This window comes from Vombatus ursinus, unplaced genomic scaffold (assembly GCF_900497805.2).
Source record: "Vombatus ursinus unplaced genomic scaffold, bare-nosed wombat genome assembly UNPS02014812.1, whole genome shotgun sequence".
NCBI classification, from domain to species: domain Eukaryota; kingdom Metazoa; phylum Chordata; class Mammalia; order Diprotodontia; family Vombatidae; genus Vombatus; species Vombatus ursinus.
In genome coordinates this window covers 39,368,569-39,395,262 of record NW_020954590.1, presented here as the reverse complement: position 1 = coordinate 39,395,262, position 26,694 = coordinate 39,368,569, and the positions used below count along the sequence as shown (strand labels likewise).

Sequence of the window (26,694 nt, the reverse complement as noted above, 5' to 3'; positions counted from 1 at the left end):
AGTCTTCCTTTCTGTTTGTATATTGCCTCATGGTTATGAATATATATTGATTTGTCCATTTGTCATTGTCTTTCATTCTCCTTTCATGACCAGTCTAAGTCCTTTTATGGTGATATAAATCCTCAGTGATTCATTTTATGCCATCATGGTAACATACAGCAAACTTCTTATGGCTGACACATAGCTGCATCAGCTGGGATATAGGTTTCATAAAGGAGAATCTTAACATACTTGTTGAAGTTACAAGCCCAGAAGAAGTTAATAGCTTTCTTGGCTCCTCTTATTATACTTGTTGCTCTGATGTAATATTGTTAAGTTTTGTACCTCACTTATTTCATAGTGTTTCTTTAAATCAGCTCACATGAAATTTGATAGCTCTAAGGGAAAATCTTTCAGGGTATAGGTAAACCAACTTTCAAAGAAGTTAAGTATGAAGTGCTATGTGAAGAATCATACTCACTGTTCTCATGACAAAAGAACAAAATTATGTGTATATTGTTCATTCCTGTCACAGTTTCGGTAATGCTTGTTGAATTCTTCTAATATCCCAAAGCAAAACAAGTCTCGTGAAGTCCCAGTTTTGAAAAGTTTTGACTTTCTTTTTACTTACAGATTCCACTCCAAATCATCCTTCACAGACAACGCCAGCAGCACAAAAGAAGACTCCCAGTTCCTCATCTCGACAAAAGGACAAAGTTAATAAAAGAAATGAACGTGGGGAGACACCTTTGCATATGGCAGCTATTCGAGGAGATGTGAAACAAGTCAAAGAGTTAATAAGTTTAGGAGCAAATGTGAATGTGAAAGATTTTGCAGGTAAGTTGGCAATTCAAAATTAATATAGCTGTACCTGAATATATACTAACCATTTTTATCTGTACTGCCATATATGCCAATAGTTATTTGTTTCCTTAATTTTTAATTAAAAAAAAATCTATTACAAAGACTTCTGGATAAGGTGGCTGTCTGAACAGAGTCAGGCAGATAGTCTAGATTCCATACACTTATTTCAGCAAAAACCTAAACATATCCGCAAAACAAATAGTGATCAAGACATCCAGTGAGAAACTATAATATGGAGGCAGCTAGGTGACACAGTGGATACTGGCTTTGGAGTCAGGAGTTCAAATCTGGCCTCAGACACTCGACATTAGCTGTGTGACCCTGGGTAAGTCACTTAACCCCAATTGCCTTGCAAAAAAAGAAACTATAGTATGTGATTTCACCTCTTTTCCCCCTGCACTGCAAAAAAAAGGCAGCCAGAAACTCACAGAAAGGGACCCTTAAAAAAAAAAAGCCAACACTAACATAGGCAAAGATATCTTGGCACAAAAAAAAATATCTTTGCACAAACAGATATATGTACCTACAAGAATCTATGTCCAGAGGCAGCAAGAGCATAGAACTCTCATAAGAAAGCCGCAGGATGATCAGAAATCCCACAATGTCACCCTTGGAAACAAAGAAGCCCAGTAGCAACTGCTCACCCAAAAGCACAGAAAGAAGTAGAAATTGACTCTGACACAAAGCCCCAATTCAGGAACTAAGGGTGCAGAGATAAGTAGAGAGAAGACAACAGTCTTTATAAAGAATTACAAATATAGTGATTCCCAAAAATGCAACCTAGATGAAGAAAGTATTTTTCCATAACTGCAAGCAGAGACATTTTCAAAGGGGAAAAAATGGATTTTCCCCAAGGACTACATGAATACCTGGAAGAAATAAGTCGAGAGATAAAAAATGAAGTAAAAAATTATGTGGTAAAGAATTGGAAGGAGAATGGTAAATCTTATCAAACTAATGAATTCCCTAAAAAAAAATTGAATAAACCAAAAAAAATCAATAACTAAAAGCAGCTAAAAGAAAATGTAAGTATATGCTTTCAGACACAGCTGGCCTGGAAAATAGATTAAGAAGAAATGATTTATTTCAAGAAAAAAATAAAAATTGCCTGGATCTATTAGAATCTGAAACAAAGTCAACATAGAAACAAATCTACCTATTACCTCTTAGAAACCCCAAAGGGAAAAGTTTTAAGCCACTTCAAAGAAAGAGTTCAAGTACCAAGGAACCACAGTCAGGAACAAATAAGACCTAGTAGCTGTAGCCATAAAAAACAGGAGATCTTGGAACACAGTATTCCAACAGGCAAATGTATAGGCTTACAACCAATAATAAATTACCATGCAAAGATGAGTACAATACTACAAGAAAAAAAATCAATCTTTAATAGATTTGAAGACTATTAAGCATTCCTGATTGAAGACCAGAACTGGAAAAAACACTTTGAAATGAAAACATAAGTATCTAAAGAAACCTAGCAAGTAAAGAACTTGAAACTAAGGGAGTGCTCATCAGTTGGGCAATGGCTGAACAAATTATGGTGTATGAAGGTAATGAAGTATTATTGCAATGTAAGAAATGATGAAAGATGATTTTAGAAAAAACTGGGAAGACTTGTATGAACTGCTATAGAATAAGAACAATTTAGATAATATCCACAATGTTTTAAAACAGAATGACTTTGAAATACATAAGAACTCTGATCAAAGCAATAATTACAACTCCAGAGAACCTATAATAAGTGAATGTTACCCCCTCACAGAGATGATGCATAAAGATACATATCTTTTCAGACATGACCACTTTGTAGTTGTTGTTTTCTTTTTTTTTGCTTGATTATGCTTGTTTGTTAAAGGTTTGTTTTTTTTTTTAAATAGAGGGAGTTTTGGGGAGGGACAGAGGAGCCAACAGTAGAGATGCCTCCCAAGCAAAAGCTGGGCATTAAAAAAAATGTTTAATGCATGGAAGAGAACAGAAGGAAGCATAGAGAAGGACAGCTTTTAAAGAAGGATATTCAAGTGATTACATTTTTTTTTAAAGCAAGCTATATGGAATAGAGAGATTCACAGTTTCATATGCAATCCTTTTTACATTCTTCTTAGTATATAGAAATGCTCATTTTTTTGGTGTTAAGTTCAAAATAAAAACTAATTTTTAAAGTATCATTGTAGAATGAAAAAGTATGAAAACAAAAAATATAGAAACATAGAACCTTCAAAATGTACAGCACCTTAGAAGACAAGTGGGATAGGAGCACCCAAATATTTTCGCTGGTTAGCACATGAGTAGTCAGAAATCCATTTATTTGTGGATTTGGGGGGCATTTTTTACATTTATAATTACTAATAATTACTAACAGATGTATTATGGTAGTCAAGCGTACATTAATGGTAAGAGGGAGGTGGTTAAGCCTAATCCGTGTGTTTTATTAAATTCGAGTTTGAAAAAAGTTTTCCTAAAATCCTCAAGGTTATATCTCAGGGTCAGGTAGACTATATTGGACCTCATTGCTAAATATTAGATACCCAGAATCTAGTCCAACTCCTTGATTTTATCAAGTTATGGAAACTGAAGCAGAAAAGGCAGGTAACTTACCCACAGCCAATTTGTGGCAAAAGTAGAATTAGAATGTAAAGTTGCTGACTTTCAGGATTATCCACTTCTATCCTCCCTTTCCAGCCATTTCTTGCCTCCCAGATCATTTAATTCCAAAGCTGTCCAGAATAGAGCCATGATTTTAAGAAATCCTAAAGGAAAAGGAAGAGACTGTGGAGTCCAAGACTATGTAGGAATATGTAGTTTCTCCTTACCTTAGGCTCTGGTGTGTCATGTTTGGGAAGATGAAACTGTCTTTCTTTCTGCAAAATTCCCTGCCTTTGATGTCTTGCCTTATTCCTCACTTGCCACATCCTTCAACCATTGTCTTCCTTAGAGCTTAAAACAGAATCACAGAAACAGGTAATTTCATACCTGGAAGAGTCTTTAGAGAACACAGAGTTCAATCCCTTCATCTTACAGTTGAAAAACTGAGGTTTAAAAGGACCAGTTTAGTGATTTGCTTTGCATCATACAGCCAGTTAAGGGCAGAACCAAGGCTAGAACTTAGGTCTCCTAACTCCTAGCCTGATAGCTAGCATTTTCCATTATAGCATGATGTTCCAATTCTCAGTTATACTCCCAACCTTTCTTTCCAGGCTCCAAAAGTTGTGCTTTCAAACAGGTACATGCCTTTTGAAGATTTGGAACCCGAGGAATTAGGCAGAACAGTTCACAGGGTTAGTTGCTATGCTAGATAGGATCAAAAGCAAGTGTGGAGGGGGTAGGAAGGACAAGAAAGGACAAGAGTTTGCCCAAGATCGGCATTGAGAAAAACTGATCCTAGTGTGTCTTCTCCCTTGCCTTAGATTTTGCCTATTGCTCTTTGTTAGGAGGGAGTAGAAGATGCAATTATGCACTTATATATGTGCACTCTCTTGTTCCTACAGCAAACCTCAAATAAACACACTATACATACATAAGTTCTATCCTATGCATTCCATAGTCTATCCAGGGCTTCTTAAACTTTTTCCACTTGCGACCCCTTCAGCACTTTTTAAACTGTGGGTCAAGACCCCATATAGGACAATAATTAGTAATATCAGTAATAAGTAATTATTAAGCTCCTGTGTGCCAAGTACTGTGTTAGGCACTGGAGATTAAAGACAAAAATGAAACAGTTCTTGCTCTCAAGAAGCTTACATTTTACTGGGAAGAATTCATATAAATATATATATACACATACATACACATATACATACACACACACACACACACATATACACTGTTATATTTGCACATACCTGTGTGTACATAGTCTGGACCTCTAAGATAAAATGCAAATTCCTCTATGGCTTTGTATTTAAAATTCTTCAAAACAAGTCTCTAGCCCCATTTATGGGATATCTTCACAAACTTTACTTTCCAGCCAAACTGGCCTGCTTACTGTTCCCAACATACATCATATCATCTTCTTCCTCATTAGGCTGTGAGCTTCTTGAGAACAAGGACTGTCATTGATCTTTCTTTGTATCCCCAGAACATGGCACATAGTAGACACTTAATAAATGTTTACTGATTAACTGACATGCCTTTTGCACAGACTTATCCCTGTACCTAGGATTCCCTGTCTCTTCACCTCTATTAGAATTCCTAGCTTCCTTCAAGACTCAGTCCAAGTGCTCTTTTCTGTAAGAGGCCTGCCCTGATCTCTCAAGTGGCTAATATCCTTGCTATTCCCAAACCCCTCTCCCCTACCAGAGATAATGTGTGTGTATGTGTGTGTGTGTGTGTGTGCGCATGTGTATGTGTGTATTTTTCACACTTCTCTATGTAAAATATATAAGCTCCTGCCCCTACCATAAAATGTAAATACCTTGAAGTTAAAAAAAAATATTTTATTTGACATTGTTCACATGAATTAGTGGTGTGTATTTTAGTTTCTAGTATAAACAGCAATTTTAAAAGAGTTGTGAAATCTCAGTCTATTCTGTTTAGGAGAGAATCAACTCTTATTTCAAAGAAAGGCATTTTTGTTCCTTTAAAATGCTAATTTAAGCTAATAATAAACAAAAAGTCTTTAAACAGAGGTCCAGATAGACCTTTTTTAATGACTGGATAAAACTTATGTGTAGCAGGATTCTTTGCATTTTAAATTACTTGAGGAAGGTGGGAGTTTAAGTAGGTTTGATAATCCCCGTGACATTTCATTTATACTCAGTAACTTCTTAGCAAAACCTTCACATAGAGCGAGGTAAATATCAGCCCTACCTAAGTCTAAGTGAATAATTTCTTTTGCCAGGACCTGTGATTTCACTGGTATAAAGAACTCGCAGTGAGGAAATTCAGTGAAGTGATGGAGATTGGCTAGGCTTAGAGAAAGGCTTGACTCCCTGATGAGTGCTTCAACGTCCATCCGTGGTCACTTGTTAATGAATGTCCAGTGGGATTTCAAACCAGGTTCTCCTGGCTTCAGGGCTGCCTCTTAATCCACTATGCAACACTGTCCCTCTATGTAAAAAATTAATTTGGTTCATTGTCATTTCTTCCAAGCAGAGTTTGTCTTACTTAAAAGAAGTTTATGTTCCAAAGATAGCCCAAGCTAAATATATTATAAAATTTAAATGAAAGAGGTTTTAATCTACCTTTCTGCTTCATTTCACTGTTCTTGCAAGTATCCTCTCAGTTTATTTACTTTAAACTGGTTTTTTTTCCTTATACTAAGTTTAAAATGGTCAAGGTTTTTATTTAGAAATTTTTGAGTAATTGGCATTTCCTAGTTAAAAAAAAAAGATTTTTAGCCTAGGAAATTAATACAGACTATGATCATTTACCTACATAAATGAATCTTTCTAAAGTTTTACATGAAATAATGTTGACATGTGATAGTATTTTCAGTTAGCTTTTTCTATGTTATTCTATATTTTTCTTGGTTATGCTGATTTAAGAAAACACAGAAAAAAGTAGATGTATGCAGTATGAGGTCTGTATGTATGTCTTTGTATATACACACATATACATATATGTATGATATATATATGTGTGTGCAGGCATCAAGGTACAGAATTTCAAGTCAGGAAGGCCTGAATTTAAATCTTATCTCAGATACTTAATAGCTATAAGTAAATCTTTTAACCTCAATTAGCTTCAGTTTCCTCATCTGTAAAATGGAGATAATAAGAGTACCTGCCTCACAGGGTTATAATAATATATGCAAAATGTTTTCCAAACTTTAAAGCACTATATGTTATTATATGCTTGTGTTCATATATTTTGTATTATTTTCATACATAGTGGCTTAATGTTAATTTAATATTCAAACTTTAGGTTGGACACCACTACATGAAGCTTGTAATGTTGGATACTATGATGTTGCTAAGATCCTCATAGCAGCTGGAGCAGATGTTAACACACAAGGATTAGATGATGATACACCACTCCATGATTCAGCTAGTAGTGGGCACAGAGATGTAAGTATACAGACAATAGTTAACCCAAAATTCCAAGGGTCATATTTAGCCCAGAAAATAATTCTTGCAACTCCTGTATTGGTTGCTTAATTCTTCTTTACATACTTTTTTGAATTGGAATATCCTCTTTATGAAATAACTATTCAATCTGACAATTTAAAGTTTTTCAGTATTTTTGTTTTAATGTTTTCAGAATCCTAGTGATAATCATAAAATAATTAAGACCCATTTGTACTGGTGATTGGATTTTCATAAGTATCATAAATACCATAAATTCTAGGCTTCCAAAGAATTTTATGCCCAAATCCTAAAACTCTAGCAGATGAGATTTCTACATAAAAGAGAAATCTTTTTAGTAAAAGAATGTCATTGCCCATTTTCTAGAGAGATTTTCTTCTTTGAAAATTGATACAGAGAACCCTCAAAATACTTGTGCCTAAAATTTAGAAAAGAATTTTTTTTTTAGTATTTCATGTATATTTAATAGCAAAATACTGGATATGGTATTATCTTCATTGTATGTATACATGTTGAGTATGGTAAATTTTCACTGTGATTTTAAAGATAGATAACAATATCATATTCCATAATAAATGTTAAACAATGCAGTGTTCAAAACAGTCTATATATTGGAACCCAGGCCTTCTGTTTCCAGAACCAATATATACTTCCTACTTCTAGGGCACCGTATTATTCCATTGCATTACTACATAATAACTTATTCAGCTCTTCTCCAGCTGTTGGACGTAGAGGTTGTTTTCAGGTTTTGTTGCAGGGTGGGGAGTGGTGATGGGACTCTGTGGAGAGCAGCTATGAATATTTTTGTGCCATTAGGTCCTTCCCCTCCCACCCACCTTTTATAATGCTTTTGGGTTTTTAATAATTTATTATTTTTATTTTTTAAGAAACAAGTTTTTTTCTTATGATAGTGTCCTTTCTTCATTTCCCTTCCACCCTACCTCCCATTGAGCAAATTTAAAAAATAAAAACTAAACTAAAAAACAAATCCCTCAATCCATACCTGAATAGGTACAGCAAAACAAATTCCCCCACCAGTCATGTCTGAAAATGCATGTCTCGTTCTGCATTTCAGATTTGTCACCTCTCTGTCAGGGGGCCGGTGGTGTGTTTTTGTGTTTTATCTTCACTCTTGGACTCCTGGTTTATCATTGTATTAATAGAGTTCTAACATCTTTCAAAGTTACTTTTCTCTATCATGTTGTTATTAATGCATAACTCTGCTTTTCATCAGTTCATAAAGGTCTTCCCAGTTTTCTCTGAAATTGTCTATTTCATCATTTCTTATGACATAATACTATTGTGTTACATCCCTATGCACAATTTGTTTAGCCACTATCCAATAGGACACTGCCCTAGTTTCCAGTTTTGGGCTTACCTGAAAAGACTTGCTTTAAATATTTTTGTACACATAGATCCTTTTCCTCTTTCTTTGATTTCTTTGGGGTATAGGCCTAGTAGTAGCATAGCTGGGTCAAAGATTATACAAAATTTGGTAACTTTCTAGGAATAGTTCCAGATTACTTTTCAGAATTACTGGGCCAATTCACAGCTCTATCAACAATGCTCTAAATTTACCTGTTTTCCCACATCCCTCCAGTATTTGTCATTTTCCTCTTTAATCATCTTTGCCAATCTGATAGGTGTGAGGTAGAATCTCAGAGTTACTGTAATTTTCATTTCTTTCTCTAAGTTATTAGTTATTTGGAACATCATCTTATATAATTATCCATAGTTTTAATTTTTTCGTTTAAAAATTGTCAGTTCATTGACTTCATGACCATTGAAGAATAGTCTTAGAAAATTCTATTATTTGCTTTTATATCTTGGAAATGATACCTTTATCAGAGAAACTTTTTGGAAATATTTTTTCCCCATTTATCTTCAAGTGTTTCTTACATTAAATTTATTTGTGGAAAAACTTAAATTTTTAGCAATCAAAATTTTCTGTGTTATTTTGTATGATCCTCTCCATCACTAGATTAGTTGTGAATTCTTCCCCTACCTATAGATCTAAAAGGTTATTTTTTTCCTTAGTCTTTTAATTTGTTTATGATGTGAACTTTTATGTCTAGGTCATATGTCAGTTTGGAACTTAACCTTGATGTGTGTGTGTATATGAAGTGTTGGTCTAACTTTAATTTCTGCCAAACTGCCATCAAGTTTTCCCAACAATTTTTGTCAGGTAGTGAAAATTTCTCCCAAAACTATCATCTTTAGGTTTATCAAACTCTACGATACTATGTATAACAAATCAGCTCCACTGGTCAGCCTTCTTTTTTTAAGCAATACCAAACTATTTAATGATTATTGATTTGAAGTATGGTTTGAGATCTGGTACTTTAGAGACCCCTTACTTCCCACTTTTTTCATTATTATTCTTGAGATTATTGGACTTTTATATCTCCATGTAAATTTTATTATTCTTTTTTCTAGCTCTATAACATATTCTTTTGGCAGTATAGAATTGAATAAGTAATTTAGTTTAGATAATCATTTAGATTGTAATTTTTGTATTGATGTGACCTGCCTGTAAGAAATTAATGTTTCTCCAATTGTTTAGGTCTGTTTTTATTTCTGCAAAGAGTGTTTTATAGTTATATTCATATAGTCTTGCTGGATTTATTTAATTACTTTAAAAACAAATTCTGGCAGTATCAACATACATTTCTAAATTAGAGGATTAAAATTCTTTAGAATAGGGCAACATTCAGCAATCATCAAAACAGTCTGGCACTGGCTAATAAATAGAGTGGTCAATCATTGGAATAGATTAGGTACACAATACACAGTAGTAAGTGACCATAGTAATCTAATGTTTAATAAACCTAAAGATCCAAACTTTGGAGGTAAAACTTAACATTTGACAAAAATTGCTGGGAAAACCAGAAAGCAGTTTGGAAGAAACTGGGCACAGATGAACATCTCACACCATATAACAAGATAAGGTAAAAATAGATATTTATTTAGACATAAAAAGTATTATAGGGGAGCATGGAAATATGTACCTATCAGATCTATGGATAAGGGAAGAGTTTATGACCAAACAAGAGATAAAGAGGGTCACAGGAAGTAAAATGAATAATTTTGATTATATAAAATTAAAAAGCTTTTGCACAAACAAAACTAACAAAGCCAAAATTAGAAGGAAAACAGAAAACTAGGAAGAAATATTTTACATCAAGTTTCTCTGATAAAGGTCTCATTTCTCAAATAAGTAGGGAACTGGGCCAAATTTATAAAAACAAAAGCCGTTTCCCAGTTGATGAATGGTCAAAGGATATGAACGAACAGTTTTCAAAAGAAGATATCAGTAGCCACATGAAAAAATACTCTAAATCACTACTGACTGGAGAAATGCAAATTAAATCAACTCTGATACCACCTCACACCTGTCAGACTGGCTGACATCACAGAAAAGGAAAACGACAAATGCTGGAGGGGATATGGTCAAATTGGGACACTAGTCTAACCATTCTGGAGAACAATTTGTAACTATCTCCAAAAGGTTATAAAACTGTGCATACCTTTTGACCTAGCAATACCACTACTACTAGATCTGTATCCCAAAGAGACCAAAGGAAAAGGAAAAGGACTTATTTGTACAAAAATATTTATAGCAGCACTTTTTTGTGGTGACAAAGAACTGAAAATGCTATCATTACACTATGTTAACATTCACACAGAGTTTTTTGTTCAGCACTTCATTTCCTCAGAAGTCTGTTCTCTAGGAGATAGATCAGTAGGCAATTACCTAGTAGAATAGTTCTAATTCTGTAAGTGAAAAGAGTGGAAAATGTGTTGGAAAATATGGTTCAGGAATCAGGGATGAGAGAAGCCAATGACCTTTTGACTACACAGAAATTAAAATCTTATATATAACAAGCTTCCTTCAGGAAAAGAGATGCTGTGTATGGAAGACACTATATAACATTCTCACCAAATGAAATTTAATGTATTTTAATAGCCAGGAAATTACATGTTACTATACAATATGAAAATTATGTCTGTGTATAGTTGGATCACTGACTTGTTAAAAGAAAAGTCAACATTGCAAACCAAAGAAAGAAAAAAATAAACAAATTGTAAAGATATGAAAGAAAAAGAAAAATAAGAAAAAAATACAGCTTGCAATTAAACAGTTCTACCCAAAACTATTTAAATAACCCTGAAAAAAAAAGAGAAGATGGAATAAAGGACATTGATTCCAATTATAGCAATTTTTACAGAAATTCGACTAATCAGTTGCCAAAACAAGAAAACCAAGAGAGACTAAAGCAGGCAACGTTCATTAAAAACTAATAATGCACCATTCAAGTTAAATCAGCAAGGATTTATCAAATGCCTACTATGTGTCAGAAATTATGCTATATATTAGGGAATGAAAGAGAAAGCAAAAGCAATCCCTGTAGCGAAAAGTCACTCATATTCTCCCATCCAAGAAATTCAGCTTAACCAGGCTGGACACTAGATTCTGGCCTTGTTTGCTTTCTTTATGATCTTCCTATTTCTGGCCCTTATAATCTTTTTATCTTAGGCCTGTACTGAGTGGAACCCTGAAAAAAGGAGTTTGGGAGGAAAATAAGTAGCCACTCTCTGCATAAAACACATGCTTTCTACTTTCCATGGACATTTTTATACCAAATCAAATAAAGATTTTGCTTAAAAAAAAAAAGTACCTGCCCTTACAGAGCTTATATTTTAATAGGGAAGACAACACATACATAACATACGTAAAATAGAAATAAAGAGAAAGTGGGAGGTAGCCTTTGAGGGGAAGGCACTAACAGATAGGGGGATATGGAAAGGCCTATAGGCAGTGGCTCTTAAGCTGACTCTTAAAGGAAGCCAGAGATTCTAAACAGGGCAAGGAAGGGTAATTGGGAGAGGAATTCAGGCATGAGAAACAGCCAGTGCAAATGCACAGAGACAGGAGATGAATCATCATGTGTAAGGAAGAACAAGTAGGCCAGTTCGTCTAGACCACAGAGTACATGGAAAGTAGTATTATATGAGAAGACTGGAAAGGAAGAAAGGGATCAGGTAGTTTTAAAAGTTTAAATACCAAATAAAGGAGTTTATATTTTGTCCTAGAGCTAATAGGAGGACGTTGGAGTTTGAGTATGGGGGTGACATAATCAGACCTACACTTTAGGAAAATCCATTTGGCAATGATTTGGAGCAGTGATGTCAAACTCAAATAGAAATGGATGTCTACTGACCGCATATTGACTTAGAAAACCACATGGGTTTTCTATTTTTGTTTTGTTAAAAGATTTCCTAATTACATTTTAATCTAGTTCTGGCCTCACTTGGAAAAACTCCAGGTCTGCAGGAAGTTTGATACCTCTGCTATGGAGGATGTCATGGAATAGGGAAAGACTTGAGACAAGAAGTCTGGTTAGAAGCCTCATGCAATAATTGAGGCAAGCAGTAATAAGGGGGCAACTAAGTAGCTCAGTGCATAGAGTGCTGGGTCCAAAGTCAGGAAGACTCATCTTTCTGAGTTTGAATATGGCCTCAGACACTAGTTGTGTGACACTCAGCAAGTTACTTAATTAGGGTTTGCCTCAGTTTCCTCATCTGTAAAATGAACTGGAGGAAGAAATGGCAAACTACTCTCATATCTTTGCCAAGAAAATCCCAAATGGAGTCATGAAGAGTCTGACACAATTGAAATAGCTGAATAATAACAACTGATAAAGCATGAACTTAGAATAGTAGATGTGCAAGTAGAAAGAAGGGAACATATGAAATTGGCATGGATATGGCATAGAACATATGAAACATTATTGAGAAAGAACTTACAATATTTGGCAATTGATTGGATGTAGGTGGTAAACAAGAAGAGGAGTGCAGGAGACCACCAACATTCCAAACACAAGTGACGAAAACCATAGTAGTGGTTCCTTTTACAGTTATGGGGAAATTTGGAAGAATGGTGATTTGGGGGAGAAAGATAATCAGTTTTAATGTGGATCTGTTGAGTTTGAGGTGCCTATATTATAGGATATCTGTGTCCCATTGGCTATTGCTAATGCATGGACCTTGGGAGAGAGGCTAAGATGGGAAATCTTAGAGTCATCACCATAGATGTGATAATTAAACCTCTGGGAACCGATGTGATCACCAAGTGAGATAGTACAGAAGGAGAAGAGGACCTATGTTAGAACCTTGGGGAACATCCATGTTTAATGAGCCTGGCGTAATTAAAGATTCAGCAAGTGAGACTGAGACGTATCAAGCAGGTAGGAGGTTCTAAGAGTAGAATCTGGAAAATCCAGAAGGGAATTTGATACTGACAAGGGAAGAGAATATACCCAGAACAGGAGTGATGGCCTGGAAAAGTACTGAAGGATGGAGTGACTAGCGGTCATGATGAGGACAAAAAACTAAATTTAGAAAGAGAAAGGCAAAAAGAGAGATGGAATGACAAAAGTTTTAAATTGGATGAAGGAATTTCAGAATTCATACTATGTGGAGGTAGAACACCTGTGAGTGATGCCAAGATCAAGAGTATGACCATCTCTGTGTGGAAGTAAGCTGAAATTGAGGAATAGGTCATGGGACTTGTGAAAACTATAGAAATGTGAAATTAGGGTGCTTGAGGGTTTATCATTATAAATGTTTAAGTCTCTTAGTATAAGCAAGATTTGGGATGGAGAAGAAGACTGAGCCAAGCACTGAACTCATTGACAAAGGAGAGAGAATGTTCTGTAGGTAATAGCTGTCAGAGTCTGGATTGGATGATAAAAATGGATTGCATGATCCTCAAAGGAAGAGAGGTGGTGGAGTGATGGTGAGAAAAGGAGTCTAGAAGTAGCAGTGGGGAACAAGAAATATTCTGATACCTCTAACATGATGAGTGAATCAGAAGTATGAGTTAAAGTACAGCCAGTCTTGAAAAGGGTGTCCAGGGATTCAGTGTCATCTGGAGGGAGCCAGGACTCAGGAAGTGCCATAAGATGGAAAAAGCAAGAAAATAAATGGTATAAAATGAGAGAAAGCTTGTTAATTATGAAACAGGTTACTAGAGGGCACAGTGAAAAGGGCAAGCAGATCTAGAGAGTCGAAGGGGTAAAGTTGAGGTGAATAGGAATGAGAGAGATTTGTTCTTCTGTAAGTGAGTATTCACAGGAATGAGGAAAGAAAGGGGGAATGGACACATGCTAGCTTCTGAATCCAGGCAATATAACAGCGAAGTCTACTGCAAGAATTAGAATTTCAAGATTGACCCTCTCAGTGTCAATAGAGACTTCAGCTGCCCAATCTGTTGTGTTATTGTGTCCTAGGAGGCATTTGAAAGCCCACCTTGTGACAGGCATGAGCAGGAGGTGTTGTGTTCCTGAGCAGGATGCTGCAGTGTCCTGGAACAGTCTGGGGCAAGCCTGGTGGTAGTATGTGAAAAATGCCTTTCTGGGCAGATTATGGCATTCTGTTGGATTGTCATGCCATTCCATTGAGTTAGTATTTCAGGCCACACATTTAACACATACATTGAAAATGGATAAGGAATTAATCTCAGAAATGGAGAGGGAAAAGTGATAGGACTTGATTGCATTTAGTTATCTGTTCAGTGCTGTGTATTTTGAGAAGAGAGTGGCATTATGAGCTGCTGAAGCAGCTAGTTGACTCAGTGGATAGAGTACTCAGCCTAGAGTCAGGAAGACCTAAGTTCAAATTTGGCCTCAGAAACTTAGTAATTATGTGACTCTGGGTAAGTCACCATCTGCTTCAGTTTCTTCATCTGTAAAATTGAAATGATAATAATAGCACCTACTTCTCAGAGTTGTGAGAATCAAAGAGATATTAAGTGTAAAGTACTTCACACAGTGCCTGGCACAAAGTAGGTACTATATAAATGCTTATTTCATCAGCACCACTGCCACAGCATATTCTTCCTGAATGGTTTAAAAGAAAAATAAGAATTCTGAGAGTAGAATGTTTGGCCTGCAAAGCAGAAATAATTGGCAGAATTGAAAAACTTGAATCCACAGTGGCAAGTCTAACCAATGAATTCATTGAAAGGATAACTAATTGAGAATGCAAATACCCAGAAGTGAGGGACAGTCTGAAAGAAGAGAAACAAAAAGCAATAACTTTAAAGAAGGCATACTCTCCATACAAGCAAAACATAATGATATTGAAGGAAGAAAGGCCTCATGGAAGAATATGACAAGTCAACAAACTTAAACAGGATAATGTAAGAAATAATATAAGAAAACTGACTGGAACTTCTGAACACAGAAGTGCCAGTCAAAAAAACAAACAGACAATCACCTTCAGAAAAAAACTCAAGACCACAAACTTCAAGAAATATACTCATTAATTTAAATAATTCCATTGAGAAACAACTTCTGTAAGCAACCAGAAGACCTCCAGATATTAAGGAAAGGAAATTAAAATAGCACAAAACCATTAATCATTCACCAAAAAAACACAAAAGGTAATGGAATAATGTGTTTCAAGGAGCGGTCAAACTCAGATGCAGCCCAAGGTGACGTGCCTTGCAAATCTGAACTTAACCATAAATGAAAAAATATAGATGTTCAATAATAAAGCGCCATTCAGAATATTCTTAGAGATCCAGACCCAAAGAGAATATTTACTTCTCAGACATCCAAGACAAAAGAAATACAAGGATAAATAAATACAGCAACCAAGGACAACAAAAGATAGCAGCAGAAATACTGTTGAGAGATTTCTTTATAGAAGAGGAAAGACAGATGAAAGGAAAGGCAAATAGAAGTACTGACTGGGAAACAGGCCTGAAACATGAATTAAACCTCACAACACCCCAGTAGGTGAATCAGTGAGGTTTTTTAGTGGGACTAAATTACAAAATGGGAGGGAACATAAAAAGAAGATATATCCTAATGTAGTCAAAGGCTAACAACAAAGGGAAAAATAACTCCAGTAGCATGACAGGAAGAAAAGTAGCCTAGAGGAGAGTGGATGAGGAAGCAAAAGGGGGATAGAAAAAGGGATACTTTGTTTCAGTAATAGGGGTGGGGTACCACTGATGAATGGTCCTATAGGAGAAGAAAGATTCCATAAAGGGAGGTGAAAACCTTATAGTGAGTATTATCTGGAGCAGTTTGATGCTTAGAGATGGCTCATTCTGCCCCAGAAGAAGGGGAATTGGGGCTCCTGGGAGCAACTGACACCCAGAGGAGAGAGGAGTCAGGAAACTAGGGAAAACAGTCTGAAGAAAATGTGACCAGAGAAAGGACAAAGATCCATGCTGAACTGCACAATCAGGGAACATAGGAAGAGTCCTATTATGGGGAAATATTCTGTCACCTACATTTATTGTTATTTCTGAGAGTGATGCACAACAGAAAAAAAAGCAGAGTCATGGGACAAAGCAATATAATGAACTTTTTAGAAGAAAGAATCCAAAGTAAGTACCTTAAAATTATTAATTCCATGGGGAATACAGGGACTAAAGAAGAAATAAATAAATATAAGTCCCATGGATCAAAGAATAAAAGTCTAGAAGAGAAAGAAAGAGGTGAGAAATTGTGAGGAAAATAAGAAGGAAATCTTCCCCACCCCCCCAAAAAAAGCACAGAAAATGACAAAAATTCCTACCTTGAGTCAATACTTCTATCTACTCTATCCTTAAAGAAATTGGTATTTCTAAGAGTGAGACACAACAGAAAAAGGGCAGGGGACAAGATTTGCTAGGCAATAATAAAAACTGTTTTGAAGAGAACCCGAAGTAGGTACCTCAAAAGTTCTAGTTCCTTGAGAAATGTGGAAATTAAAGGACCATATAAGTATAAGCACCATAAATCAAAAAATAAAAACCTAGGATAGGAAGGGAAGATACATAATAGAATAAAGAAGGAAATGGCTCAGAAAATGACATTTTAAAAGCTAAGGAACAAAAAATATTTAAGAATAAGAGAGGAAAGGGGATTCTACTTGACTAACCAAAAAGAAAAATAGAGGAAGTCTTAAATAAAAGCCAGAAAGATAAAGGAACTAATCAGTAAAACTTCAAAACCAGGGAAAGGAGTAACTGAGGGGGGAAAGGGAAAGAGAAGAGAGCTGGTGAAAATAGGACCACCTTAAAAAAGTTTAAGGTAATTAAATTGAGAAGACATAGTACTGTGTTTACAACAGAAGAGAAAATAATTGTTTCTATCATTTATTTGTTTTAGAGACAAATTATTGTTAACATTAGAGGTAAATGAAAAATATAAACCTAAGTCATAATTTTCATTCCATCAGTAAGCATTTATTAGGCACTTGTCATGTGCCAGGCATTAGGCTAAGTGCTGGTGATGCAAAGAAAGGCAAAAGACAGCCCCTGCTCTCAAGCTTACATTCTACTGGGGAGACAACATGAAAACATGTATACGAACAAGGTTATGTATGGGATAAATAAAAAATAATCAACAGAGGAAGGGCACTAGAATTAAGAGGAATTAGAAAATCCTTCCTGTAGAAGGTAAGATTTTAGTTGGAACTTGAGGAAAGCCAGGAAGCAGAGATGAGGAGGGAGAGCATTCCAGGCATGAAGAACAGCCAGAGAAAATGCCTTTAAATGTAAGTGGTTTAAACAATCAAATAAAATTTAAAAGTAACAGATTGGATAAGAAAACACAACCCCCAAATCCTTTGCTTACAAGAAACACATTTTTAAAATGGAAGACATACACAGAATAAAAATGAAGGGCTAGAGAAAATTTTTTTTACTATGTACCAAGCAAATCCAGGAAAGCAGAAGATGCAATCATGCTATCAAAAAATCAAAATATAAAAAGGGATAAACAAGGAGACTGCATAATGCTGAAAGGAACCATAGACAGCAAACCAATATCAATATTAAATTGTATATACCCCAATGCCTTAGCATCTAAATTCATAAAGGAAACATTCCTATGTGGGAAGATGATACGTGTAACTCCTAAAAACTTTATCATTAGGGCAGTTAGAAGGAGTCTATATAGACAGAGGGAATAGATGTGAGTCAGTTATGTTGGGATGATCTCTTTTTAAAAAATGGAGTGAGGGGGCAGCTAGGTGGCATGATGGACAGAGTACTGGCCCTGGATTCATGGGGACCTGAGTTCGAATCCGGCCTCAGACACATAACACTTACTAGCTGTGTGATCCTGGGCAAGTCACTTAACCCCCTTGCCTAACCAAAAAAAAAAAATGGAGTGAGAAAGGGGTGTACTTGGAGGAGGGGGAAGGGAGAGGTAAAATGGGGAAATTTTCCTCACATAAAAGAGGTATAGAAGGAAAAATTTTTATAGTGGAGGGGAAACTGGGGTGGGAGTGGAGGGTAATGCTTGAAACTCACTCTTATCAGAATTGGTTCAAAGAACCAATACACACACATACACTGAGTTGGATGTAGAAATCCATCTTAACTAATAGAGGAATAGGAAAGGGAATAAAAAATAAGGGGAGGTGGATTATAATGATAAAAGGGACGATGGATTAAGGGAGGCAGTGGTCAGAAGCAAAACAGACTTTTGAGAAAGGACATGATAAAAAGAGAGAAAGATAAGCAGAAGAAAATGGGATGGAGGGAAATAACACAGTAATCAACTGTGAGTATGAATGGGATGAGCTCACCCATAAAATGAGTTTTATAGCAGAATGGATCAGAAACTAGAATCCAACAATATGTCATTTACAAGAGACACACTGGAAACAGAAAGACACAGAGTTAAAATTAAAAGCTGGAGCAGAATATATTATGCTTCAGCTGAAGTATACAAGTAAGGAATAGCAATCATGATCTCAGACAAAGCAAAAGCAAAAATTAATCTAATTAAAAGAGATTATCAGGAAAAGGTTATGTTGCTAAAAGGTACCGTAGACAAGTGATATAAAAAGGGTGAGGGGCAAATTTCTCTGATAAAGTCCTTATTTCTCAAATATTTAGAGAACTGAATCAAATTTATAAAAATAAGAGCCATTGTCCAATTGATGAACTGTCAAAGGATATGAACAGGCAGATTTCAGAAAAAGAAGTCAAAGCTATTTATAGTCATATGAAAAATGCTGTAAATCACTATTGATTAGAGCAATGAAAATTAAAACAACTCTTGAGATATCACCTCACACCTATCAGAAATGACAAATGCTGTAAGGGATGAGGGAAAATTGGCATACTTATAAACTGTTGGTGGAGTTGTGAACTGGTCCAGTCATTCTGGAGAGCAATTTGGAACCATGCCCAAAAGGCTATAAAACTGTGCATACCCTTTAACCCAGCAATACCACTACTACATCTAAAGAGATAAAAGGAAAAGGACCTCTATGTACAAAAATATTTATAGCAATTCTTTTTGTGGTGGCAAAGAATTGGAAATCACGGGGAGGCTTATCAGTTGGGGAATGACTGAACAAGTTGTGGCATATGGTTGTAGTGGAGTACTATTGTGCTGTGAGAAATGGCCAGGAGGGGCAGGGAGGTTCAGAAAAAACATACCAAGACCTCTATGAGCTGATGCAAACTGAAATGAGAAGAGCCAGATCATTGTATACAGAAACAGCAATGTAGTGATGATGATCAACTGTGAAAGACTTGAGTCCTCTGAACAATACAGTGATCTAAGACAATTCCAAAGGACTCATGATGAGCAAATGCTAACCACTGCCAGAGAGAATTGATGAACTCTGAGTACAAATTGAAATACAAATTTTCTCACTTTATTTTTCTTGCTTTTTGTGATATGGCAAATATGGAAATATGTTTTGCATGATTTTATATGTATAATTGATATCATTTTGTTTCCCTTCTCAGTGGATAGCATAGGGGTTGGAGGAAGAGAATTTGGAATTCAAATTTCTTTTTAAATGTTAAAAATATTTTTTTAAAAAGGGCAATTCTTCCAAATTACTAAAAAATACATCAGGTATCTGAGAATCAGTGCACTAAAGCACAAAAAAGATTTGTATATATTCAATTACAAAGTATTCCTTAAAGAAATAAAGAACAACTTAAATAGCTGGAGAAATATTCAGTGCTCACGGCTGGGCTGGGCTAAAATAATAAAAATGACAAAAAAATCCAAAATTAATTTGCACTTTAATACTGGGCTGGGCTAAAATAATAAAAATGACAAAAAAGTCCAAAGTTAATTTGCACTTTAATACTATTCTAATCAAATTATTTAAAAAGTACCTTACAGAATTTGATAGAATAATAACAATTAATTTGGAAAAAGAAAATATCTAGAGTATCAAGGAAAATGATGAAAAGATACAGAGACAAATGAGGAATAACACTTCTAGGCCTTAAACTATATAATAAAGCAACAGTCATCAAAAACCATCTGGTCCTGGTTAAATAGGTACCTTTATGGAACAGAATAGGCAAGGCAGAATCAGAAACAATGGAACTCAGTAACCTTTTTTTTTAAATGGAAAATTTAAATTACTTAGGAAAGAACTCCCTATTTGATTTTTTTTAGCCTGCAGGAAAAACTGGAAAAAAATATGGCAGAAGTTAAATATAGACCAGCACTACACCATGTTCCACATTGTATTCTAAATGGATATATAATCTTTATATTAAAGATCATATTATTTAAAAAATTAGAAGAGAAGCAGATTATATACCTCTCACAGCTATGGGGAGATGTAGTTTGAACCAAAAAAGGGACTTAGAGACAATTACAAAAGATAAAACATATATATACATATATATATATGTCTTTTACATGAATCTAATGGAATGTTACCGTCTTATAAGAAATGATGAATACAAAAAAAAAGTGGAAAGACCTACGTGAACTGATGCAGAGTGGAATAAGTATAGCCAAGAAAACAACATACATAGCTACAATAATGTAGATGGAAAGAACAACTCGCACAAAAGAGAAATCAAAAGTGAATGTTGCAAAATTATAAAGAACAAATATGACTCGAAAGAATAGATATGAGAGCATCCTTCCAAACCACTTTCTCCAAGACTGTGGGTGTTACACATTACACAATGTGTGTAAACAAACAATACAGAAAACTTTTGAGAGAACGAGGCCAAGAGTTACATAGTATTGCCAGGCTTCAGTGGGCTGTTATCTGCCTTGTTAGAGAGATTATCCATATCCATGAGATAACAAATACACTGGATTATTGGAATATCCATTTAGAGCTTATTATATTTGACCTAAAATGCTCATCTAAGCTTATTTCCTACCAAACTGTTTATAGTTTTCATATAGTTTTTTTTTTTTTTGGACTTTTCCAATGTATTGATTGGTTTACTGATTTTTTTCTTTCTTTTTTTTTTTTTTTGGCCTTTAAAAATACTATTTACTATAAGGGATGTCTCACTAGGAGGAAGAGGATAAAGGAGAGGAATGCTGAAGAAAACTATAGTGAAGTAAAAAACAAAAGACATCTATAAAAATTTTTACAAAATAAATAGAAATTATAGTTATTTTCATAACCCAAAACTTCTCCTTTAAATAAAGGTCTATCTTTTTAATATTAATATTCTTCTGGTGCTTCATGTCTGAGAGTAACCAAATACTACACTTTTCTAAGAATTGAAGTTGAAGATCATCCAAAAGGCAGTGGTTTGAGCATGAGCAGGCTACTGCAATATATGCAACCCATGAAAATCCAGAAATTATGAAGAAGTGAAGTAAAAGAGTTGCAATTACATAAGTGTGTGGGGTTTTTTAATAAGCAGCACTTGGGAAATGACTGAACAAATTATGGCATATGGATGTGATAAAATATTATTGCACTGGGAGGAATGACCAAAAAAGATTATTTCAGAGAAATTCAGGAAGATTTATATAAACTGATACAGAGTGAAAATAGAAGAACAAGGAAAACAGTTTATACAATAATATTGTAAAGGAAAACACCTTTGAAAAACTTAAAAACTATGATCAATAATTCCTAACCAAGTCTTCAGGGGGATCCGTGATAAAGCAATACCTACCTCATGATATTATCAAAGATAAGCAAGTCAGCTTTGAAAGTTACATGTTGAATTTATTACATAAGAAGAGCAAAATGTACTTAATAGGGTTGCAATTTCATGTATAATCTTATTTCTCTGTTCTGTTATGTTAATGGAAATGCTGATTTTACTTAGTGTTAAGTTCAAAGTAAAATAAATGTTTGTTTTTTAATTTGGAAAGATGATCCATCCAAAGAGAATTTATGGAAAAAATGAAAAATAACGCATTTTCAGCCAGTAGTGTTACATTGGTGTTTTTGTCATGACGAGTCAACAAGGAAATACCCCAGCACGCTGGTTGTACCTCACTACAGAAAACTTTTGAGAGAACGAGGCCAAGAGTTACATAGTATTGCCAGGCTTCAGTGGGCTGTTATCTGCATTGTTAGAGAGATTATCCATATCCATGAGATAACAAATACATTGGATTATTGGAATATCCATTTACAGCTTATTATATTTGACCTAAAATGCTCATCTAAGCTTATTTCCTACCAAACTGTTTATAGTTTTCATAGTAATTCTTACTGAATATTAATAGGAAGTCCTTCCACTAGTAGCTTGTGTGGGTTTATCAAGAACCTGACTGCTATGTTCTCTTGCTTCAGAGCTTTGCTTTATCCAATCTACTTTATCTTTCTACTTTTCTTTTAACCAGAACTATATAGTTTTAAGTCTTACTGTTTTATAACTTAGTTTGAAATGTCAACGCTAGCCTGTTTTGTTCCTTTTTTTATTATGTCTGTTGAGATATTCTAGACTTTTTATTTCTGCAAATTGATTTTGTGGTCATCTTATCTAATACTATAAAGTAACTCCTTGTCCATCTGGCATTGCATTAAATCTGTAAACTAATTTGGGTAGTATCATCTCTTTAACCATAGTGGTATGACACAACTATGAAAAATGAATGGCTCTCCAACATTTTGTCTTTATTTCTATAAAGATCATTTTGTAATTGTATTTATATAGGTCTCACATATGTCTTGGTAGGTTAAAAGAATATTTTGTGCTTTATGTAGCAGTCTTTTTTTTTTTTTTTTAAGTAGCAGTCTTGAATTGAGTTTCTTTCTATCTTTTACTCCTAGGTTTATTAGTAACATTCAGAAAGGTCAGTTATTCAGGTGTATTTTTTATTATGATACTTTAATGAAGCTATTACTTTAATTTTTTCACTGAATCTCAGTTTTTCTAATTCATTATTATCTGAAAGCCTTCTTTTTGCCTATCCTTTCCTTCTTTCTTTCTTTTTTTTGTCTAGTTGCTGTAGTGAGCAATTTTAGCTTTGTATCAAGCAATAGTGGAGATAATAGAATCTTTTGCTTTAACCCCAATGTTGTTGAGAAAGCTTGTTGTGTTACTCTGTTACAAATAACGGTGCCTTTTAGTTTTAGGCAAAAACCTCTGACCTCAATCAACTGAAACCACTCTCTCCAAAGTTATCAGAGATCTCTAACTGCTAATCTGAGGGCTTATATTTTTAAAAATCATTCCTCATCCTGTTTGACCTGTCAACAGCATCTGAAGCTACTGGCTTTCTCCAGCATAATTTCTCCTTTCTTTCTGTTTTCCTGACACTGTTTGTTCTCTTGGTTCTTTTCTTCCCCTTCTCACTTTTCCTTCTCAGTCTCCTTTGTTGAGGGCAATTTCCTTGCTGACTTGTCATGACAAAGATTTAAAAAAAAAAGAAAGAAAGAAAGAGTAAGGGCTAAAATTTTGTTATTTCTCATTCTTGCCGTGGATCCTCCATATCATACCTCCCAAACTGAGGGTGTTCCCCAAGGCCCTCTCCTGTGCCTTCTTTTTTACTTATATCTTCTCAGTGAGCTCATTAGCTCAAATAGATTTATCATTTAAATGTAACTGACTCCTGATCGGTATATCTAGATCTAGTCTTTCTCCTGAAGTGTCCTGCTTCACCAATTGCCTATTAGACATTTTGTTGTTTTTTTGTTTGTTTGTTTGGTTGGTTTTTTGGGCTAGGCAATGGGGTTAAGTGACTTGCCCAGGGTCACACAGCTAGTTAAGGGTTTTTTATGTGTCTGAGGCTGGATTTGAACTTGGGTCCTCCTGACTCCAGGGCCAGTGCTCTATCCACTGTGCCACCTAGCTGCCCCCCTATTAGACATTTTGAACTTTTTTTTTTTTGAGGGGACCATTGGCCTTCCAGTCACTGAGGTTTGCATCTTCAATATCATCTTTGATTCCTCACTCTCACCCCACATATCCAAACAGTTGCTAAATCTTGTTTCTGCCTTCTCAATATTCCTTGTATCCATCCCTTTCTCACCATTCTCGTACATTTTACTAGGGCAGTGTATCATCACCTTTTGCCCAAACTATTGCAGTAGCCTTCTGTTTGATCTTCCTGCCTCAAGTCTCTCCCCTCTCTGTTCCTTTCTTCACACAACTGCCAAAGTGATTTCCTCAAAGTACAGATCTAACCATGTGACTCCTTTACTCAGTAATCTCCAATAACTTTCATTTACTATGATCAAGTAGAAGTTTCTTTGTTTGGCATTTTAAAGTCCTTCACAACCTGGCCCCAACCTAACTTTCCAGCTTTATTGAAAATTCTCTTTCACAAACACATAGCACTACCCCTTCCAGCTCTGTGCCTTTGCGTACCCTGTCCACTGTAAAGGGAATCTCCTTTCAACTCACCTTCATCTCTTAGAATATTTAGTTTCTTTTAAGGCTTAACTTAAGTATCACCTTCTGCATTAACCCTAATTCTTGATTCTCCCACCCCAGCTGTTGGTGCTTTCTCTTCAAAATTATTTTGTATCTATTTAACATATTTTCATATATACCTACTTATGTACGTGTTGTCTCCCCCAGTTTAACTCTATGAGGGTGTGACACCTAAGTTTCTATAATTTATGTTGCTTGGAACAATCCAGTCCCAATCTTCTCACCATATAGCAGTTCAAGGGCCATATGTGAATCACTAGGTGGTACCTTTTTCCTTTTCTTTTTCCCTTTCATAGTTGACTGTAAGAAGTTGTGTGTTGTGTTTTGCTTATGGTTATCATCCCCAATACTTCTACTTTCCCTTTTTAAAAATCAATCTTATTTTTATTGATATCTTTTGTTTTTATGTTACCTTTCTTTCCAAATGTACCTGGTAAGCCATCCCTTATAACAAAGATTTAAAAAGAGAGAGGAAAAGTTCCTCATTTCTATCTATGAGTATATTCTGTGCCTCTAAATCCCCAATTCTCCAAAGAGGGAAAGGGAAAGATACATTTTCTCAAATATTTTCTAGGACTAGGCTTGGTCATTATGATTAAATAGTATTTAGTCTCAAGTTTTTGTTATTTCATTTACCTGTGGATCACTGTATATATTATTTTCCTGGTTCTGCTTGTGTTACTCTGTATCAGAATTTCCATTCTTTCTGTACTCTTCATATAGATTCTTTCTTACAACATAGTAATAATTCATTACTTTCATGTACTACAATTTGTTAGCCATTCCCTAATTAGTAGGCATTTGTTTTGTTTCCACGTTTGCTACTACAGAAAGTGCTGAGAGGAATATTTTAGTCTTTATGGGGCCTTTCTTATTGTCTTTGACATCTTTAGATTATGTATCTAGCAGTGGGATCTTTGGGTCAAAGGCATACACTTTAGTTACTCTTGTAGCATAATTCCAAATTTCCTTCCAGAATATATGAATCAATTTATAGCTCCCCCTCTAGTATATTAGTGTGTCTGTCTTCCCACAACCCCTCCAACATTGACTATTTACATCTTTGATCCTTTTTAGTGAAGTAAAACCTCAGAGACTTCTTGATTTGCATTTCTCTTATTAGTGATTTGAAAATCTGTCATATGTTTATTAATAATTTGTAATTCTTTTGAGAACTATTTGTTTATATCCTTTAACTAGTTAACTATCCTTTAACATTGGGAGATGGCTTTTGGTCTTACATATTTGTGTTAATTCCCTACGTCATGGATATCAGATCCTTTTAAGACAGAGATATTTTGTGAAAGATTTTTTCCTAATCCTCAGTTTCCTTTTTTATCCTAACTGCATTAATTTATTTCATGCTAACATTTAATTTCGAGTAATCAAAATGATCTGTTTTAATCTTTTGTGGTAAATTGTGATATAATGAACTAAGTTATACAAGCCTTCTTACTAATAAGAACAAATAATATATTAGAGTATAATAAAGGAAAAAATTAATTTAACAATTAATACTTTAAACATAAATTGATTGAATTACCCTATAAAACAGAAAAGGTTTACAAAATAGATAATAATAATATGATGAGGGAAAAATAGATTTCTTACAGGAAAGGAAACAAACCTAAAACAGGAAGGCATTTTCAGATTTTAAAATGATCACTTGGAATAAAATTTATTATGTATTGGTTCACTCTAGAAAATCAGGATCTGCAGTCATGATATTAGACAACATTAAATTCAAATCAGAAATCACTGAGAAAAATAAAGAAACTGTATCATTCTTAAAGATACAGTTTATATGGAAAATAGATCAATAAACACAGGTAATTAAATTTTTAAACGAAAATTTAAATGAATTGGAAAAAGATTTTGGACAGAATAATATTAAAAGAAAGTGCCTTCACCATCACACTGAATACAACAAGGCAGATGAAGAAAAATAAGAAGTCACAGGCTTGCATAGAACACTGAAAAAAAATTAGATTTGAAAGCCATATAAGAACTGAAAATATTAGAGAATTTCTTTATTTAAATATTGTTCAAGCATTTATAAAAATTGATCATATTCTAAGGTATAAACAAAATATAAATGAAGACAGGAGAATTGTGATGGCCAAAAACCTCACTGTTATGTGACCAACCTGGTATAGAGCCTTTCCAAATTTAACTATTCCTCAAACC

The 26,694-nt window shown here is 34.7% G+C and overlaps 1 protein-coding gene across 3 annotated transcripts in view; it reads left to right on the top strand.

Annotated features, from left to right (window-relative positions):
- Positions 1-26,694, top strand: part of LOC114053839 (ankyrin repeat domain-containing protein 12-like) — a 190,164-nt gene that overhangs the window by 119,934 nt on the left and 43,536 nt on the right. For all 3 annotated transcript variants that reach the window (XM_027876962.1, XM_027876963.1, XM_027876961.1), the window contains 2 exons: positions 613-816; positions 6,706-6,848. In XM_027876962.1, coding sequence (XP_027732763.1) covers positions 613-816; positions 6,706-6,848 — 347 coding nt within the window. The remainder of the gene's footprint in view (positions 1-612; positions 817-6,705; positions 6,849-26,694) is intronic.